Source organism: Notolepis coatsorum, assembly GCF_963971535.1.
Source record: "Notolepis coatsorum genome assembly, chromosome: 6".
NCBI lineage: Eukaryota > Metazoa > Chordata > Actinopteri > Aulopiformes > Paralepididae > Notolepis > Notolepis coatsorum.
Window position 1 is genome coordinate 106,769,863 of NC_140170.1, and position 22,437 is coordinate 106,792,299.

The 22,437-nt window shown below is 44.0% G+C and overlaps 1 protein-coding gene across 1 annotated transcript in view; it reads right to left on the bottom strand.

Moving 5' to 3' along the window:
* Nucleotides 1-417: 417 nt before the first annotated feature.
* The window catches only part of arhgef10la (Rho guanine nucleotide exchange factor (GEF) 10-like a), a 356,918-nt gene continuing 334,898 nt past the window's right edge, over nucleotides 418-22,437 (bottom strand). The window contains exons 24-25 of the mRNA XM_084315714.1: nucleotides 3,233-3,355; nucleotides 418-2,751 (exon numbers count right to left, since the gene is read on the bottom strand). Coding sequence (XP_084171840.1) covers nucleotides 2,195-2,751; nucleotides 3,233-3,355 — 680 coding nt within the window. The 3' untranslated portion in view covers nucleotides 418-2,194. The remainder of the gene's footprint in view (nucleotides 2,752-3,232; nucleotides 3,356-22,437) is intronic.

A 22,437-nucleotide genomic window follows, 5' to 3' on the forward strand; every position in this document is an offset into this window, starting at 1 on the left:
ACAAACTTTCTGATATTTCCGACGTTTTGATTGCCTTGATACAATGTAACCAAAGAGTTATGTTACATAAGCCAGTGGTTCTCAACCTTTTTCATGTCAAGGACCCCCAAACTAATAGAATTAGGCTCCAGACCCCCATTTGGTAAGATTGCTGTTGTTAGATATGATTTTAAACAGAATTCCATAAATAATTCCATTTCTAAACTTGAATGACATCACAGCAGCTTTATTATCTCCGCCAAGCACTGCAAACTGGTCAGTCTAGGCAGTGTGTCATTGTGTGTGTGTGTGTGTGTGTGTGTGTGTGTGTGTGTGTGTGTGTGTGTGTGTGTGTGTGTGTGGGGTGTGTGTGTGTGTGTGTGTGTGTGTGTGTGTGTGTGTGTGTGTGTGTGTGTGTGTGTGTGTGTGTGTGTGTGTGTGTGTGTGTGTGTGTGTGTGTGTGTGTGTGTGTGTGTGTGTGTGTGTGTGTGTGTGTGTGTGTGTGTGTGCTCAGCATAGCTCAGCAACTAAGGCCATGGTGGATGAAACTTGCCACATATTATAGGCTGACAGCAGACCAGGGACTTGACACCTGGAATATTACCCCAATATTACCATCATAACTCCTATGCATTTTTTACTCCGAAACCGTAGGTCTGATTCCAGATTTTCTGTGAATTATTAATGCACAAAGTTTATGGAAAATGTACAAGGCTTGTTCATCTCTAATTGTGTTTTGAAGTTATTGACCAATGAACTTCAAAAGGGCATGGCTCAGCACATAAATAGACCAAAGTCAACAAACGTTGGACCAATCATCACAAAACCTGCAGGATATGTCCACATAAGTACCTGACACATAACATGAAAGTTTAATTCAAATAGACCACTAGGGGCAAATGATCGTGGCATAACACAAATCAGATTATACATCAAAAGCTGTTTGCCCAATCCTTACAAAACTCACAGGATATGTTTCATAATATTGTTGAACCATGTGTGTGAAATTATTTTTAAACCTTAACGATCCATCTTGGCTTGAACCCCGGAATTGGCACTTGTGGCTATATTTATTATTAGGGCTTGCCGCCTGGCAGACATTTGCGCTCCACTGAGCACACCTTTCTTGTTAATGTATGCCATGTTTCATCTATGAGTCTATCTAGGCTTACTCTTAAAGAAGCGTATGTTCATAACACAGCTACTAATGAATAGGATGGCCACAGACCGGGCTTTTGATGTATAGCTCATGATTCCAGTGCTAATGTTCGTGGCATATGACCAGATATTATGCATATTGTTTCATCTCACTGATATAAGAACGTGTTTAACCCTTTGAGAAATCAGCCTGAGACTTCCAACATCCAAATATAGGTCATGTCTTCAAGAGTATGTTTTCACTGTGGCTCAAAATAGATTTTACTGCAATAGTTATGGAACAGTATGACCTATTAGTAGCTTAGCTCTTGTTAGCAAAGCCACACTATTATGAAGTTGTTGGAGGCAAACTTTTATAATGTGTTTCCTTAAACCCTAAAATCAGTTTCTCAACAATTGAGGGGACATAGTCCAGTTTGAGAAAGCGCAGATTACATTTTGACACACAAAATAACAGATACAGTACATTCACATTGCCTGGGAGTACAGGAAAGGCTTGCAGCTGGCTGAGCTAATAAAGTAATGCTAATGTACTTTGTGATGCTAACGACAGTTCTCAGCTTTTCAGCGCTAAACAGATGGGATCTCTCCCAGAGGATCAGATAAAAGAGGTCCATCTCCAACACTGCAGCACGGCAGATTCAACAAAGGCTGTCTCTCAAAGGAACGCAGTCCACTGTCAGTCACATAGGAATTCTGTGCAAGAACAACAGATGTGTGAGTGTAGACATTGAGGCAGGAAGAGGAACCCGTTCAAAGCAGCCGCGAGGAAGAGATCTGTGACTGGCTCTGCCACTGTGATTGAAGGTAAGACAACAAAGTCACACGCACACAGCAGCCAACGAGGCGGCATTTCCTCTCCTTAATGGTAGTCTCCCCCAGATTCCCTATCCCAGTGTCTCAAACACATCCTACAGGCTGTTATCCACCTGGTGTGGAGCTGGCCACCAGTGATGACACCCCTCTCTCACATGGTTAAGTTCCCCCCGATTTTACGGAAAGGGTATCTGGGTAGCCGTCTCTAAACAGTACCCCGCACTACCACGTAGGTTCCATGTCACACAGTTAATGGGAGTTGCCATACCATAAGAGTATTCTCTACCGATTCCCCACCTGTCCTGGAAGCCGACGAGCCTCCTTCCCTCAGTCTGCGAAAGCCCCTGCCCCCAGATATGACCGCCGCCGATGTCACCCTGTCCCTACGTCCGCCGTCCCGCTCGCAGGCGCGCCCCCTGACCCACATGTCCGGGTCGTCGCTGAGCTCATAAATGGACCCGTCCTCCAGGCTGTGCTCCAGAGACTCCATGGAGGAGTCGGAAGCCTCGTCGCCCTGCGCCGTCAGAGGTCGTCCCGGGAGTCCGAGCGTGGAGCGCAGCCGGTACTGCAGCAGGACGCCGCGGGACTTGCCTCTCCCCTCACCACCCTGGAGGGAGCCGGGCTGCTGCAGAGACTCCTGAGAGGAGGTGTCGCTGCTGCGCTCCTCCCCTCCACAGGCCGAGTCCGGGCCGTCCCCGACCGAGTCCCTCTTCAGGAGGTCGGGGGACAGGGTGCTGGAGGTGGCCATCAGGAAGTCCACTGGTCCACAGTGGGCGTTGAGAGAGGTCATCCCCTTCCCTGCAGGGGAGAGCCTGAGGATTAAAACATCATACAGACGAACAACAGATACTGCTCCAGCTATTTTACATGGTACTATTTTACAAGGCCAATTTTATGAATGATTAGTTTTGAATGATAACTCTGTCTGATAAAAAAAAAAATAGTTTATGGCCTAGGTGCCCATATTTTGTTTCTTCTGAAAAGTGGGACCAGCGGTACGTCATGACTGCTAAGCTCTATGGGGATAGCAAAATCCTCAATCTATTTGCATAATAAAAAAAAACTGCTTGGCATTTTGTTCAATTATCCTGCAAGAAAAGGTGACGTGCATAAACTGATGATAGCCAGATTTCACTGCCAGACGACCGACGTGAAGTGCAACCACAATGTGATAATAATGAGCAGTCATTTTCTATTTCGGAAAAATAAAAACATGTTGTAGTTTTTTTCTTTTGAAAGCCCTGTTACGTCCCTGTCGGTCTCTTCCGTCGACGCTCACCTGTAATTTTAGGTATACCCTCCAGTTTGGGAACAGGAAGAGTGATGATGATGCCCTGGGCTGTGCCGACCCACAGGAGCCCCTGGCAAATGAGGAGACTGGTGACACGCATGCTCTTTTGACCTGCAATGTGGGGAAACATCAGGTCACGATCCCAGCATTATAAAGATTACAGCTTTATAAAGCAACTAACAGCAACATGTCCATGTTTCCACTGCATTTTAGCAGTGTTTGGATTGGCTCTCGGTGAAGATTGAGCTCACACGTACTGTAGCAGTGAAAACAAGTTTAAAACTAGAAGAATGCACTCAGTAGATTCCAAGAGTTGCCAATATTGTCAGTCTCAACAGACCCATGCTTCAAATCCATTATGGTGGTTATGAATAATTACAGGGATCTTTTACAAATAACAGGTCAGGAGATATGCTCATTTGAAAAGGGAATGCTTGGCCTGATGGGGGCGCTAGAGGAGGTCACAGGGTCACCAGGTTTCTTCCGATAGTGGTCATGAACGTTCACAGCAGATTGTATGGCAATTCAGCCATTACTGTTTGAGATATCTTGTTTTCAGTTTGGCCTGATGGTGGCACTAGGGGAAAGGTCATGGGGTCACTAAAGTTGATGGGTTTCTTCCTCTTGTGGTCATGAATGTGCACAGCAAATTACATGGCAATCTGGCTATTACCTATACATTTGCCCTGATGGTGGTTTGTTTATTTGTTTATTAAGGACAATGCAAATTAATGAACATCATTTACATGAGTGTATGCATAACATCACAGCATGATAAGGACGTAAATATGCCGGGAATAGCACAGGGCTAATTTCCACCCAGTCATAACATAAAACAAACACAAAACGGACCTTACAACGTTCATTCATAAAAACTGACATCACTGACATGACCACACTAACATGACATTCAGTCAGTACAACATCACTAACATCCCTAATGAGTGCATATTTGGCATATTTCCTGAGTTGGCCCCTAAAGGTGGACAGGGTGGTACATTCCCCTAAGGGGACTGGAAGGCTGTTCCATGTTCCACTTCCCTTTATCGAAAGAACATTTTTGCTGAAGGCGGTCTTTCTAAAATGGACCTCACAATCCCCTCTGGTGTTTGACCTACAGTAGTGGCTAATCCAGTGTTCCTTTTCTCGTGGATAAACTCCTTGAGAAGGGGAGGGGCTAATCTGTGCAGGCATTTATATACAAAACAGGAACTTTTATAACGTCTGAGGTTTTAAAATCTTTAAATGTGATGCTTATCCAGGATTTTACATTGGTGGTATGAGTACTGTTTCCTGTATCTGAGTACTGTATATAATGTAAATATCGGTGGATGACAGCATCTACTCATAGCCATCTCAGAGGAGGAGGACAACAGAGAGAGAGTGTGTGTTAGCAGCAGACTAATAGCAGCAGATGAGGATTTGGGCTGTGCTGTTAACATCAACAGCTGATAGCCACAGCGTCAAGGTTACTCGATCTTGAGAAAGTGCATTACCAAGCCACAGCGTTTGTTTTGGGGTAAGAGGTGAGGTAATATCAACATCGCCGTTGCCATAGTAACAGTCACGAGAGAGAGTTCGACATCGCTTGAGACTTGAAGACGGTAAGCTGTGGGGTCTTCAGAAGACTAGCCAGAATAGGACGCAAGGCTGATACGAGCAGACGTGGACAGAGAGACAGAGCACTAAGCCTCGAGGAGGCTAGCTTCGGCTAACAGGGAAAGGTTTTGGCTAACGACGAGGCCTCAGAACCATTGGACTAATAGCAGAAGAGACGGTAGAGAATAATGAATTAAGTTTTTCCTCAAAGACTGTTCAAGGACATTACAGAATGGGTTACATCTTGTACGAAGCTATGTTTATGAAAATAAACATCATGATCTAAGGAAAGAGAGATCACGTTGCCAGTGTCGTTTTCTTCTGATTACGGATGTACCAACAGGGTTTGATACAGTGTGTGACAGCCAATGTGAAGTATTGAAAACAAACACAACGCAGATGGGGAAAGTCACGGATCAGCAGGTGACGAGTGGATTAAATGATCAAAGGCTAGAAACACTGTTATCTTTCAACAGGTACAGTATGTCCATAGTGAGATAGTCATATCCAATGAGATAAAACAGATTAGTGTGAATACTTTGGCTACTTATTGAGGTTCACTGTATCTTCTGTCTATGTGACAGAATAAACAAGACAGATTTGTGTTCAACTTCTGGACAAATAACATAATCCTAGCTCAGGTAATTACTTCCTTGGCGTGCAGCATAGCCCCGTTCTTTTTATTATATTAATGATATCATTATCTTCTTTGAGTGGTTGTCAATTTCACCTTCATGCTGACAACACTATTGGGTATTGGATTGCTGATTCTGTATGCTCTTCAGGATCCACTTATTAATCTTAAACAGGTACTTAATGGTGATAAAAACAAAGTTCATGCTGTTTACTATAGCTAGACATATTGATTATGATAGTATATATCCACTAGAAATTGATCCAATACTGAGAGAGTTACTGGATATATGAGAAGTTTACGTTTAAATACCATTATAGTCTTGCCAGTAAACTGCGTAAAAAAGTGGCTTCTTCTATAGAAATGCTGCTCCTTCCACGCTTAAACCTCTGGACACGGTCTATCATTATGTCCTCAGATTTATTATCATTAATTCATTTAATTTCATTTAGTAATTTAGCTGACGCTTTTATCCAAAGCAACTTACAAGTTTTGTACAACAAGACAGCAGGAAGGGTACAACTCTATCAGCTGAGTAACAATGTTACCGGTGATAGCTACGACACTCACCACTGTGTCCTCTATGACAAGGTGGGTTGGTCTTCTCTGGCAGAGAGGCATAATAATCATTGGTATTTGTTTATCTATATGGCCATTATTGGAAAGTTACCACCTTATATTGCAACGATGCTAGATTGGAATTCTGGACCTTATCTAACTTTTCAAACCGTTCAAATGGCTTATGCCATTATGCGTATGCCATTATGTCCCTTGTGTTCTGTCTGAACTTGGAAAGTCAGCCTTTTGCTTTGGTGCTCCAACTTCCTGGAATGATCTGCAAATCTGTACTGCCCTATGGCCATGATGAACATTCCTGGTACTTTTAATTTACTTTTTTATTTATTTATCTGTTTTCATCTATGTTTTACTTGTACATTTCATTGTTATTATTGTGTTATCTATGCCTATTTTAACATTGTAATTTGTTTTACTCTCATGATCTTTTAGAAAAAAAAATTCTCTTACCTACAGTATAATCACATTTATTTATGGACGCAGTTCAAAATTTGGGCAACCTCAATTTGTTTTCTGTCTGAAATAAAGGTTTGATGATAGTAGCTGGGTTTTGTCAAGTTCAGCAACTTTCTACACATACTCTATACACTATTGAATATAAAGTACATCTTAAGTACATTTTAAGTTCCCCTGTGCTGGTCTGTCTACTGTGCTGCATGTTAACACTTTCTGTGCCAAAAACGGCTTATTACGTTTCTGGGCCCTGACCGTAGAGTGCCAAAAACGTCTTTTTACATTTCTGGGTCGTTATTTTAATTCATTATCCATCGAGGGAGCCTGGTGTTACTATTCTCGAAGTCAACTTCCTGCCTGTTGTTGCTACGCAACTGCAGCGTGGGGGGAAACTGCCAAGCCTGGTACATTGTGTACGGTTCATTTAGTGGAGAAACGGATTGTTAAAGCGGCAAATTAAAGACAATCAAGCGGAATTTTCTTCAGTCCTTCACAATGCCAAAGAGCTGCTGTGTTACGCGTTGTACTAATGACAAAAACAGAAATCCAAATCGCAAGTTTTATACCATCACGGAGGAAAAAGTGGCTGTGGCTAACGTTTGGCTAACTAGCTCTGGTGTTGTGGTCGTGGTAGCTACATGCTAAGCTAACGTTAATCACATCATATCGAACCGATAGGAGCTTATCTTATCTAATCTTACGTGGATGTTTGATCGGTTAGTGGCACACGTGGTACCACCACGTAAGATTAGATAAGATAAGCTCCTATCGGTTCGATATGAAGTGTTTAACGTTAGCTTAGCATGTAGCTACCACGACCACAACACCAGAGCTAGTTAGCCAAACGTTAGCCGCCAGACACTTTTTCCTCTGTGATGGTATAAAACTTGCGATTTGGATTTCTGTGTTTGTTTTGTTATTAGTACAAAACGTAACATAGCAGCTTCAATTTGGGTATTCGAGAGATGGCCATGTCTGTATGTGTTTTGTATGGACATTATGTCAAGTCAATCAGGGGGAGCTTCTTTGAATCATATCTCGCCTTAGAATCACCAGAAAGGCGTTCGAAATAGTGAAATGCCATGTTGGCCTCAATATTTTCAAAACAAATCGTATGAAAATGTTATGAAATGAACAAGAATGTGATAAAACATGTAATAAAAACGGACCTCAACACATGCATTTGATGGTAGAAATCCATATGCCCCCCCTATACCAAGATGGCGGCGGTCTCGTGACATCAGAGTGTCTTCGAGAATAGGGAATGAGTCTGAGGTCGCCAAAGTGCAATACCGGCCACATCCAGCTAGATGGCGGTATCGAGAACCCTTTGAAACCTTGTATCTTGGCCTGTGCGTCGATCTAATGTCTCCGGGTCGTTTTTTTTTTTTGGGCAAGGGGATCGGTTATAACGGTCGGATTGAGAATAATCAAATGCTCCCGATGCATGATGTGTGGTGGATTATGTTGGCGACACGATGGACATCAATACTTGGAATCACAATCAGATAATTGGAATATTCTTTTTGGGGTACATCCTAGTCAAGGTAAGGGCTATATGATATCAATCTTGCGTTGATCCAAGCATGTCTTCACCTCGATCCGAATGTGTGTGTGTAACGTTAGTCCACAACATATGCCGTTGGTGACGATCAAAGCATCAAAAAACGACCCCCCCCCCCCCCCCCCCCTTTCATGCATTCATGATGAAACATAATACCTATGATATAGATTTTATTTGAGAATAATAGCGGGTCCAGGCAAGAAACGGCAACGGTTATAGTATAATACACGCATAAGGCTATTCCTCAGCATTTCGGGAATGACCCCAGACCGATCTAAAAACATACTTATATTCACCACGGTATAACGTGCGAATGTATGCATGGAAAAATTATCTCTTTTTTGCATCTTGACCGGAAGAAAGTCACTGTCAAATGACCATAGTATTGTATCCATAGCTATAATATAGAATATAGTTATATAGCGTATACTGTAGCTTACGCTCTGCGCTCAAGTGGAACATATCCTATATCAGTCTAATACTGAATACATTCATGGTGGACCATGAATACCGAAAATATGCATTTAGAGTTTTAGCTCTAGCTTCTGTAGTGCCGAAACGCTGTTCGATTTAATGTTATTAGCTTAGCGCCCTGTATCTCGCCTTCCAGGAAATATACTAGACCAAACCCCATATAACGCTTATATTCACGAGGCTATAAAATGAGAACGTATTGATGAAAAAATTATTTCTTTAAGCCATTTTGAAGGGACGGTTTATGGTCTCAATTGACAATGAGAATGGACAGATAGCAATACTATAAAGTATAGATTTAGCTCTACAAACAGCCTCACGCACAATGCAAGTCTGTTTTGAAATGCTGGCCTTATAGAGTGAGATTAGACGGCCCCCAATGAGAAGTTGTGTGTGTTCATGTAACGTTAGACAACGTGGCTGAGCCCACAACTGGCTGGGTTATGCTACAATACTGTGCATAGTGGCATGTGATCGAGGGATGAGTCCCTCTCTCAGCTTGTTATTCTTACTTAGGGTAATGATGACAATAACAAGTGGCGGGTTTTTTTCACACATAAGCAGGGCTGTGCCTGTTCAAACAAGGTATTCGGCTGTGCTGGCGTGCATGATGTAAAGCTGTAACAGAGCATGAGGTGAGGTGGACCTTTAAAAAAAGTGAATATCAGGAAGGCAGCAGGACCGGACGGCATCCCCGGCCGCGTCCTAAAAGTCTGTGCCGACCAACTGGCCCCGGTATTCACTGACATATTTAACCTGTCCTTAGAACAGGCTGTCACCCCCACCTGCCTGAAGAAGTCCACTATTATCCCTGTACCCAAGAAATCCAAGCCTGCTTGCCTCAACGACTACCGCCCTGTAGCTCTCACCTCCATAGCCATGAAGTGCTTTGAGAAGCTAGTAAAGGTAAGTAAATAAACACGACATTCAAAGAATTTTACTCCAACTTATACAAATCAGAAACGACCTTCGATCAAAACAAGATGGACACATATCTTAATCAAATTAACCTCCCTAAACTTTCAGAGGATGACGGTAAACAGTTAGAAACACCGATCACACTAGATGAACTTAGGGAGGCCATATCTGAAATGCAAAGTGGAAGGGCCCCTGGAAGAGACGGTATCCCACCAGAAATGTACCTCTCGTGTTGGGACATAATTGGACCCTTATTACTAAATATGATTTTATACTCCGTCAAGGAGGGGAACTTCCATAAGAATGACAATATTGCACTCATAACAGTCCTCCTCAAAAAAGACAAAGACCCCACCGAGTGCGGTAGTTACAGACCTTTAAGCCTCCTCGGAACCGATATCAAACTGTACTCTAAGGTATTAGCCATCAGACTACAAAAGCATATGACGTCTTTAATTCATCCGGACCAAACAGGCTTCATAAGAGGCCGCCTGATCACTGATAACATAAGACGATTACTACACGTACTAGATGCTAACAAGGAAGACAACACACCTAAGGCGATGCTGTCCCTGGATGCAATGAAAGCTTTTGACAGGTTGGAATGGTCGTATCTATGGGCAGTATTAGAAAGGATGGGGTTAGGAAAAGGATTCATTGATATGATTAAAGTATTATACAAAGACCCATCGGCCATGATTACAACAGGTACAATCACCTCCGAAATCTTTCCAGTATCACGGTCTTCCAGACAGGGTTGCCCCCTTAGTCCCGGACTATTCGATTTATCATTAGAGCCTTTAGCACAATATATAAGACAATCCCAATCCATAGAACCAATCGTAATCAAGGGCACACAACACAAAATTAGTTTATATGCGGACAACGTAATACTGTTCATGCAAAACCCCAACACCGCATTGCCTCATCTTCTCAAGTTGATTGAGGAATTTGGAGATTTATCGGGATTTAGGATAAATTGGCCGAAGTCGGCCTTCCTCCCACTTAACGCCCCTGCAAAAAGAAATATAACCCTCCCAGAAGAGATACCGATGGTAAAACACTTTAGATGTTTGGGAGTTGAAATATTCCCTACCACAAGCCAAACGGTGAAGCACAATTACATAAAAATCCAAAACAAAATCAAATACGACCTTGTCAGGTGGTCAAAACTTAAAAACTCAGTACAAGCACGGATATCAATAATTAAGATGGACGTCCTACCTAGAATCAACTTCTTCAGCTCAATGCTACCGTTACCCCCTCCAAAGGGTTACTGGAAAGAATTACACTCCTCCACATACAAATTTATTTGGAATAACAAACCACCACGTATAAAAAGATCCACCGCACAGAGAAACAAAGCAGACGGTGGTATGGCATTTCCAGATTTCCACCACTATTTTAAGGCATACACTTTAAGACCACTGACAACATGGTTTGATCCCCAAGCATCAGTATCCTGGAGAAATTTAGAAGAAAATATAGTAGCTCCACACAGGCTGAAGGACATAGTGTACACCAAATGATCAATTAAGCAATGCAAACGGAAATTTGGCCCCATAATCACTCATGCAATCCGGATATGGCGTGAAACACAAAAAAAAGACTCTATCCCACATAAATGGCACAATCATACTCCCTTATTCAATAACAATGCACTCTTGATTGGAAAACAACCTATAAGATTCCCTAGATGGGAAAAGCAAGGCATACACACATTAGGAGACGTTTTCAACAAACAGGGTTTTTGTAGTTTTGATGAGATATGCAAAAAATTTAATCTCACCAAGTCCTCATATTATTTTTACGCACAGTTATTGGCATGTTTGAAGGCTCACGGTGTTCCATTAAGGATACCAATTGTACACCACAGATACCACAAATTCTTCTATGAAAGAGAGACATCGAGAGGTTTTGTTTCAGATTTTTATCATCAATTACTAACGGCCTCGTATGAAACCCTACATCTAGACTCAGTCTGGAGGAGGGATATACCAGACCTGGAGATAGACTTTGACTGGCAAGAAGCCTGGGCAAATGTACGCCTTGCATCAAGGAACCCGGACCATCAACAAATCAATCTTAACTATATTCACAGGACATACTTAACTCCTATAAGACTGAACAAAATGGGTCTTAAACAAGACTGCAAATGCTCCTTATGTACAAATGGGGACGAAGGGACATTTATGCACATGTACTGGGACTGCCCACCAGTTAAGATATTTTGGAAAGAAGTGACCCAGCAATTGTCAAATCTCTTAACTCTGGATATACCTGTACACCCCTCTGTATTACTGCTGAATGATGTCTTTGAGCATGCAGTACCTCCACAGCTAAAGAGATTGGTTTTATCCGGTATCACAGTGGCTAAAAAGCTGATAGCATCACGATGGTTTCAACCGGAAAAAATGTGCCGTAAGGTCTGGGTTCTTACATATCTCGATGTGATTTATCAAGAAATATCAACAGCTAGAATTTTGGGTCTCAATGAATCCAAAATGGCAATGTGGTTAGAAGTGGTGGAGAGAATAAAAGCCAGCCTATAATGGTAGTGTCTGGTTAGGAACAAATTATAATGGTTGGATTATCCAATGGGGGGTCCGGGAGAGGGGGGTACGAGCTGGAGCATATGTGTATTTGTATATCCTATTGTGTGTTGTCATGTTTGTTTATGTGTTTGTTTAAAAAATAATAAAAAAATAAAATACAAAAAAAAGAGAAGCTAGTAAAGGGCTACATCTGCTCCTCCCTCCCCATCAACATGGACCCCCTGCAATTTGCATACCGCCCCAACAGGTCCACGGAGGACGCCATAGCCCATGTGCTGCACACAGCAGCATCACACCTGGACAAGAGGAAGGGGAACTATGTGAGAATGCTATTCATCGACTACAGCTCGGCATTCAATACCATAGTCCCCTCCAAACTCATAGCCAAGCTCAGGGACCTGGGCTTGAACTATGACCTATGCCAGTGGGTCTTGGACTTCCTGACGGGCAGACCCCAGGTGGTGAGAGCAGGCAACTGCACCTCCTCATCCATCACCCTCAACATAGGGGCCCCCCAGGGCTGTGTTCTGAGTCCCCTCCTCTACTCCCTGTACACACACGACTGTGTGGCTCAGCGGAGTAGCAACACAATCATCAAATTTGCTGACGACACAGTGGTGGTGGGCCTGATCTCTGCAAACGACGAGAGGGCCTACCTGGATGAGGTCAAGGTCCTGGCGGGATGGTGCCAGGAAAACAGCCTCTCCCTGAACGTCAGCAAAACAAAGGAGATGATTGTGGACTTCAGGAGGTCGGGGGTCAAGGACTACAGCCCCCTCAGCATCGACGGGGCACCGGTTGAGAGAGTGAACAGCTTTAAGTACCTCGGAGCCTACATATCCGAGGACTTGACATGGACCACACACATTGACAGTGTTGTGAAGAAGGCACGACAACGCCTCTACTTCCTCAGATGCCTAAGGAAGTTCCAAGTCAGTCAGAAGATCCTTAAGAACTTCTACTCATGTACAATAGAGAGCATCCTGACTGGCAACATCACCTCCTGGTTTGGGAATAGCACTGCACAAGACCGAAGCAGCCTACAAAGAGTGACGCGTTCAGCCGAACGCACAATTGGAGGGGGGCTCCCCACCCTCCAGAACATTTACAACAAGAGGTGCAGGGGCAAGGCTAAGAGAATCATTAAGGACTCCAGTCACCCGAACAACTGCCTCTTTGAACTGCTGCGGTCAGGCAAGCGATACCGGAGTCTCAAGGCGAGCACAGAAAGACTCAGAAGAAGCTTCTATCCCCAGGCCATCAGGCTGCTCAACGAACAATGAACACTACACAACAACCATCAAACGCACATAGCACACACATCCACACGCACACACTCACTTTAAACAAACACACTGTAGCACCCACTCCCCACACTTTATAGCACACACTCACTTTAAACAAACACACTGTAGCACCCACTCCCCACACTTTATATTTATTGATAAAGGATTGCACTACAACTCGTACACCTTACTGTAAATTGTACCTAAATTGTACCTCATCCCATTTCTGCTTTGCACTATATAGTATTGTATATTAGTACACTGCATAGTATTGTATATTATATGGTAACTCAGTTACGTCTATTCTGCATCGAACATTGTACATATGTCTATACTGAACACTGTGACCTCATTTTCTACTTCTAATTTACATGCTATACTATGTTATTTGATACTTATCTTGTCTAGCACAGTCTCTGGAGCGTAACAGTAAGAAGCATTTTGTATAAAAGTATTCTGTACTTCTGTATGACAACTATTAAAGAAACTTGAAACTTGCTTACTCTACACATTTGGCGTCGTATCAGGGGTAAGGTGGTGATGGGTGGGTTTCCCCGGTTTTCCCCTGGGCCCCCCCTTCCCTCAAATATGATTTTGTTTACAAAATGTGTGTTGATTCACTATGTTTTTGGGGATACGGTGTAATCCCTCAGCTTCTGCTGGGGTTGTGCTCTTGCTTAGAGAGGCAATTTTTTCTGAAAAAGTCGCTGTCATGTGGACTTAGCAAGGCCTGTGACCAGTACTTAATCAAGGACTTATGTCTTCTCTCATCATGAAAAACGGCATTCCTCTTACAGTAGTGAGAGTGTACTTTTGCCCTTTTTTTGTTGTGATGGAGGGTTGTGTGTATCGTTTTCACATTTAAGATCCACAACTGGGTTAGGTGTTGGCCTACAGAAGTTACATGTGTAAGCTCTTGTACCAGGGCCCTTGGCCCCTCTCTTGGTCTGTGTTTTTTCTTCCTTTAGGGTAAAGGTGTAAAAATGCAGGTGGCAGGTTCGCACATGAGCCTATGTGAAGCTGTTACCTTAAACAGGTGTACATGCGCTTCATTTGTCATTGCATCGTATTAGGGGTGTGGGGTCATGAGGGGGTGAACTGATAAAACCCTCCCTTCCCTTTTTTTTTGATTGGTCAGGAGGTTGGACCTCCTGTCCTTCGGGCTTCCTGTCACACTGTTGGGTCAGGTTAGGGAGAGGGGGGGGGGGGGAGTTCCCTGGTCCCACGCCATATTTGGGCAGGTGGGTCACGGAATTCCCCCCACCATAGAGTACGTCACTGGGCGCGTTTCTATTGGTTGTGCGACTTCCGTGAGTTATTTTCAGGCTCCATGTTGTGGACCTCTGTTATTGTCAAGATGAGTTATGCAGTGCGTGAGAACTTAAAAAGAAGTTCTGCTCTGCGCTCTATTGCATATGTCTTGAGCGTGGTCACGTAGCTCAATGTTACATATATCTTTTCAATTATTACTGACTTGGGAAGTCTCTCTGGGGGTTCCCTGTCTCCTCTCTTTTATACAGGGCAGGGTTGACAGGGGTTCTCCCTCGGACGCGTCATATGGGACCCATATCTGTGTCTTGGCCAGCTTCCTGCCGCTTTCCCAGGCGGCTTGGAGGGAACGTTATCTGGGTTCTTGTTAGAATTACCATTGATATGTTTTGGGTCTCGATGTGTACAACATAGTGCTGGCCCTGGGTGCTTCTGTGTGGAACCACGCATGGGCTTGCGCGCCTTGGTTGCTCATCATTGAAACAGCGTTTTTATGGGGCTACTAGGATGGAGTTTGTCTCTTCCGAGCACCAGTGTACTGGGTTAGTCTCGATGAATTCTCGTTCATCTCTGGGGGGAGATAACGGAATAGATCAAAGCATTGGCGGAGGGGTCTCACGCTTTTGGGGTGGGCCACCGGGCGCGGTGCTTTATGTTCTGACCGCCTTGGTGGCGCCCTCTGTGATGTTTTAGATCAACACGCGTACCTACCCCCCTCTTAGGACTGGGGATGGTGGCGTGATTAGGACACGGTACTGGTTCTGGTCGCGTCGGACCAGGTCAGTTAACCCGTTGTCCACCGGGGCGCAGATCTGCTGTTCTGGTACCCTGAAGGACTTGTGGTTTTTCGGGGGGAAAATGCCGGGTTGGCCCGGGTGTTGCAGGGGTTGATGTTATGGAGGTGTTCGTGGTTATGTCACTGCGTGTTATCCTTCACTATTGCTTGGTCCATATTGTGTTGTACCTTGCGCTGTGCTAAAGGAGCCTGGTCCTTCTCCATTCTTTTTTCGCCCCTCTCTTCTCCTGCTTGGCGGGGCTGGGAGGGGGCTGTCGAGGTGGTTCTTGTACCCCTCTGGCATCCCTGTGTACGCCCCGGTCCGCCGGGCCCAGGTCCGGACTCGTTCTCGTCGACCTGTTGGCCTGGGTTAACCCCTTCTTGAGAACTGAAACGCGGTGCTTTATGTTCTGACCGTCTTGGTGGCGCCCTCTGTGATGTTTTAGATCGACACGCGTACCTACCCCCCTCTTAGGACTGGGGATGGTGGCGTGATTAGGACACGGGACTGGTTCTGGTCGCGCCGGACCAGGTCAGTTAACCCGTTGTCCACCGGGACGCAGATCTGCTGTTCTGGTACCCTGAAGGACTTGTGGTTTTTCGGGGGGAAAATGCCGGGTTGGCCCGGGGGTTGCAGGGGTTGATGTTATGGAGGTGTTCGTGGTTATGTCACTGCGTGTTATCCTTCACTATTGCTTGGTCCATATTGTGTTGTACCTTGCGCTGTGCTAAAGGAGCCTGGTCCTTCTCCATTCTTTTTTCGCCCCTCTCTTCTCCTGCTTGGCGGGGCTGGGAGGGGGCTGTCGAGGTGGTTCTTGTACCCCTCTGGCATCCCTGTGTACGCCCCGGTCCGCCGGGCCCAGGTCCGGACTCGTTCTCGTCGACCTGTTGGCCTGGGTTAACCCCTTCTTGAGAACTGAAACACTTGTACTGCTGTATAGCCGGTGTATACCCGCAGTTGTGTTTTGGAGTTTTTTCTTGGGGGGGTTATAGGAACAACCGCCTCCTGTTAGGTGGTGGTTGGTTTCCAGGTGTGTTGGTAGCGGTGTCGACTCTCGGGTTAGGCCGGGCTTGACCCCGTCTGCCTGCGAGTGTGCCCCCGCACCCTTCATGACGTCTGCCAATCGTGTCAGCCTTCTCTGCCTCGGCCCCTCTAGAGGGTCGGGTTTTTTTTGTGGAGGCTGCGACATGGTGCACAGCATACCAAACGCCCCTTCCGCCGGGGTGCTGTTTTCAGCAGACCTGTCTAGTCCGCAGTGCTCCAGGCTCTGGTCGAGTCCTTTTGACCTGTTTCCTGGATTGAGGGATCAACCTCTTTGGGGGTTGTCTCCCCGGTGCGCTGCCTGGTCCCGCTGTGGGGGTGTAGCCTCTTTGAGTGCTTCAGGGCGGCATGCTGTAGGGGGGAAGGACCTGCTCTTGGATGGGCCCTGTCCGATACGCTGCCAATGTGGGGGGTGATGTCACTAGTGACCGCCTGGTGGGGTCTCGATGCTGCGGCGTCGTTGGCCTCACCAGGCCCCCTTTTTCCGGGGGGTCCTGACCCTTCCTGGGGCTGGGTCCTCCTTCGCGCTCCGCTGCTACGGCCTTGCCACGGGGTTGGGTTCTTGACCTTGACCCTGTGATATTAGGGGTTGTAACAGGTTTTTTTTTCTTCCCGTTCGTTCCCTAGTGGCATGTGGGTTGCGCGCCTGTGTAGTCGTGGGTTCTTCTGTGGGAAGGTAAGTCCCACGATCTGCTCACCCTGTGCGTTTGAGTTGCTAAACCCTCTTTGCACAGTCGGATCCGATTCCCTCCCATCCTCCACTAGGGGGGTCCGGGGGCTCGGGTCCTTCCCGGTTCTGGTGGTTGTGGGGTGCCTCAGCGGGTACATTCATCGAGCTTCCGCTCTGCTCAGCTCCTGTGTTCCACTTGAGCGCAGAGCGTAACCTATACGCTATATAACATAGGGTTATCCTATAACCATAGTTATATGAGTATAGCGAGCGCTCTGCGCTGGACTCACTGAGGACCCCGTGGTCTTCGCCTTCGGTGGTGAAAGACTTGGGAAGTCTACATGTGTACATGTGAAGAAATGTATTCAGTATTAGACTGATATAGGATATGTTCCACCTGAGCGCAGAGCGCTCGCTATACTTATATAACTATGGTTATAGGATAACCGTATGTTATAGCTCTACAAACAAGCTGATGGACTCCTATCTTTTAAAGCATGGCAGTGCATAGATGGGGCCCCGAAAAAGGCGTGGCACCCAATGTGTTAAGGGTAAACCAATGAGCATCTCCTTATAGATTAATCCCCTTTCATTTCCAGGTAACAAATAGTTGAAAACATTTGTCTCCTATGGGTTTTATTCTCACATCAGCCCTTGGCTCCCATGCATGGCCTAGTTAGGGATGGGTTTAGGCATTTATTCATTATTCTGAATCCCAAGATCAATCAGTTTTATCAAGCATAATAAGCTGATTTTACGAATCAAATGATATACTGTATTACAAGGTTGTCAAGGAATGTTCAAGATTGTATGTGATCAATGTACTATCTTGATACTAAATTAACAACCATTTTAAAAGAATTTAAACAAATTCCATGATGGTTTTCTTTGTAATGATGACAAAGATGACATGTCGGATGGGATAGTAAAGGGAAGGTAGGTGTTGGTGACAGGTATAGACAACTCGGGTTGTTATGGTCACGTCATTCACTAAGGGGTCACGTGGTGTCGTAGTAGTAGTAAAGTCAGCTGTTCACCGGCGAGTTTCAGGTATTGAAATGATGAGGGAGTGAACGGGGAAGTCATACTTTGCTGACCGCACGCTACACAATACTAAATCAAGCTGTGATTCGCTTTTTAATGACGTTACTATATGAACAGTTTTTAACCGCAATAAAGTAACCAAATGCAGTATCCTGGAGCAGTGATTTCTTGATAAGCGGCGCGTCTGGCAGGTAGAATTATTTCCCCGGTTTATTCTCTCGTGACTATAAATGTTTGGACAGTCGCCATTTAAATTCCTCGGCATCACCATATGTGATCATTTAAAATGGGAAGTTAACACCAGCCTCATAATTAGCAAAGCCCACCAGAGGCTCCACTCCCTGCACCAGCTTAAAAAGTTTGGTGTGTCCAGGGAGGCGATGCTCAGCTTTTACAGAGCCACTGTGGAGAGTGTCCTTACCTTCTCAATGACTGTGTGGTACGGAAACACCACCGTCCATGATAGGGGACATTTAGAAAGAACTGTACGCACAGCGTCAAAAATTATCGGCTGTGAGCTCCCCTATGTGGCCTCCATTTATTTATTTTTAAAACTTTGACCAGTCAGCTGGTTCTTTTAGCGTTTATCGCTTTTTCATCGCATTCATACTTGGTCAAGTTCGACCGACAGAAGCAGGCTGAAAGGGTTCAGATGGGGGGGAAGACACTCTGGGAAAGGCACGGCTGCCGTCCGGGATTCGAACGCGCTCAGCCCCAGATCCGTGACGAGCACGGTTGTCCACGGCGCTGAAATAGCACTCGCGGTACGTGGTGAGCTACTGGAGCTCCCCCTGTGGCCTCCATTTATGCCACAGAAATCAGGCGGAAAGGGGAAAAGGTGATCAGGGACCCTTCTCACCCTGCTTACGACCTCTTTAACCCCCTTCCCTCTGGCAGAAGACTCCAAAGTCTCAGGTGCAGGACATCCCGTTTTAAAAACAGTACATATCCCGAGGCTGTCCGTCACCTGAACTCAAGTACAAATGTACAGGCACTTTGCACAACAAGGGCTAGCACCAGCCGACATGCACTTTAAGGCAATATGCACTTTAAACTGGAACACTGAGCAATTCATTTTAGGTACTGTAGCATTTTTTATTTTTTATTGTTTGTGTAAAACTTTTATTGTGGGGATTGTATTGCATGTATTCTTGTGTTTTTATATTGTATGTTTTTAATAATGTCTGTACTGTATGTGGCACCAAGACAAATCCCAATCAACCGTGTTGAAATAGCAATTTTGATTGATTGATTGAAAAGTTTATTAACAGATTGCAGAATGGGTACAGTACAGTACAGCTCAATACATACAATTGTTAAGAGGATGCAGACCTGAGAAAGACTTTCGTCTTGTTTCCATCAGGGTCCCCCATTTTCAATTCATCATATGACACACATGACATACAGATAGACAGTACTGCTACATCTATACATTGGGGTGGGGTTGGGTGGGGCTGTACATTGGAATACTGACAAAGCCATGCTTGGTCTTTATTGTACAACTGGGTTAGGACATTTGTAGGGGCCAGTTTTGAATTGCAGTCTCCCGTAGGTGTTCTTTGAGAGTATTTTTGAAGGTGGGTAGTGATTTACATTCCTTTACAGCTTTGGGTAGGGCGTTCCACATTGTTGTGGCATAATTGCGAAACGTGTTTAGTCCCTTGTTTGAGCCGAATCTGGGTTTTACATGATTTGTGGAGCTCCCTCTGGTGTTGTGATCGTGGTATTCACTGACCTTTGGGAAGTATTTTGACATGTACATGGGTACCTTGGTCGTGTAGTGTATCTTGTAGACCAGGCCCATTGCAAGTTGCTGTACTCTGTTGTCTACTCTAAGCCATCCTAGGTTGGCAAAGTGTGCAGGGGTGTGCAATAAAGTTTCTATCTATCTATACAGTAGGCCTGTATAAGTTTAATGCATGTCTATATATACAGTGTGTGTGTGTGTGTGTGTGTGTGTGTGTGTGTGTGTGTGTGTGTGTGTGTGTGTGTGTGTGTGTGTGTGTGTGTGTGTGTGTGTGTGTGTGTGTGTGTGTGTGTGTGTGTGTGTGTGTGTGTACTATATAGGTAATGGTATATGTATGTGTTAAGAGATGAAAAGACGCTTTAGAGACAGAGGTTATGATAATAGATGTCTTGACAACGCTGTCGATAAAACTAGACGTCTAGAACAAGAACAATTACTGTACCCCCTTCAGACAAGCACAGACAATAAAGTCACCTTTGTCTCAGAGTATAACAATATATATAACAATATCATGAGAAAACACTGGAGAGTTTTGGACTGTGTCCCGACTGTCTCCTTTATAGTCACATACTGTACATGTACAGAGAGCCTATAGTTAAAACTAACTGGCTCTTTATAGTCACATCCATGTACAGAGAGACTGTAGTTAAAACTAACCGGCTCTTTATAGTCACATACATGTACAGAGAGACTGTAGTTAAAACTAACCAGCTCCTTATAGTCACATACAAGTACAGAGATTCTGTAGTTAAAACTAACTAGTAGTAGTAGTAGTAGTTTATTCAGTCATCATCTCACACAATACAATATGCACAATCATTTAACAATATCTGATTTTACAGTGACTGAAAAGGTACAGACTGAAGCATAATGCTTATGGACCCAACTCTTTAGATAAGGGAACGGGTACATACGCACACAATACGCGGCCACTGATGGATCCATGGGGCTTGGATAAGTCCTATGGACCCAACTCTGACCACTAATAAAAACGTAACTACACTAGCGTTATAAGAGCTAACATTGCTACCTACCGTACAAGTGCATTGGTTTAGTGCATTTCCTACTTCCGGTTGCTACTGAGCGGACATGTTTGTGCGGACCTGTTCTCCCAAACTGGTAAGCAAATGACTGTTTTCATGTTTTCATTTTTACGTTATTTTCATTTTTACGTTATTATTATTATTATTATTATTATTATTATTATTATTATTATTATTATTATTATTATTATTATTATTATTATTATTATTATTATTATTATTATTATTATTATTATGTATGAAAGGTGCTTTATAAATACTTACTTACTTACTTACTTACTTACTTACTTACTTACTTACTTACTTACTTACTTACTTACTTACTTACTTACTTACTTACTTACTTACTTACTTACTTACTTACTTACTTACTTACTTACTTACTTACTTACTTACTTACTTACTTATACATGCCTGTTCTATAATTTTAACAAAAATTAAAACTCCAAAACAGTATTGTAAAAGAAAATAGCTTATTATTTATTCACCTTTGTAGTTTTCAAAAATAGCTTTACAAACCATTTTCTTAAAAACCAAAAGCGAATTACTCATTTTTAACTGTATATCAGCATTGTTCCACAAGTTAACCCCAATAATAGAAATATACCTCCTTTTACTCCCTTTCTTAGGTTTTTGAACAGTAAATTTACAAATATCTCTCAAATCATATTTTCTTTCATGTATTGAAAAAAACCTTTGCACCCCGTCCGGGAGTAACTTTGCTTTAGCTCTGTACATTATTTGCATAATTTTCTAATAAACCAAATCATTCAATTTCATAACATGAGACTTTATAAACAATGGATTTGTGTGGTCATAGCAACCAGCCTTAAAAAGGTTCCGAATGGCCCGCTTTTGCAGTAAGACTAATGGCTCTTTATAGTCACATACATGTACAGAGATACTATTAATATACCTCTCTTTTTATCTATGGGTGATTCCTTAAATAGGGAGAGATGAGGCACTATACTGTAGATCCCTAGCTACTGACCCTATCCCCTATCCAATATACATGTACGGTATAAGGTATAAATTACCGTGTAGAGTTGCAGCACTTATTTGTATTCATTTACATTTAGTCATTTAGCTGATGCTTTTATCCAAAGCGACAAGTCATCAGGAAGGGCACAACTCTATCAGCTGAGTAACAATGTTCATCAAAGTGTTGAGTGCTACAGTGTAGGTTAGTTTATTAGGACAAGTGCATGACAGTAAGGTTAGTTAGGGTTAGATTTCTTTTAGAATTTTAGAATTTTTTTAAATTTCAGATAATGGTTGAAGAAGTGCGTCTTTAGCGACGAAAGATTGGACGGGTTTCGGCTGTCCTAACTGGGGTGGGTAGTTCATTCCACCATTGTGGGGCAAGGACTGATAATAGGCAACTTCTCTTTGATGACCCTCCCGGAGCTCCGATAGGAGTACTGTAGGTCTGAGGCGGCCAGAAGATGCAGAGCGTAGGGGTCTTGAGGGTGTGTAGTTAGAGACCATTGACCGGAAGTAGGCGGGAGCGGTTCCCTTTGCCGCACGGTATGCCAGGTCGAGGG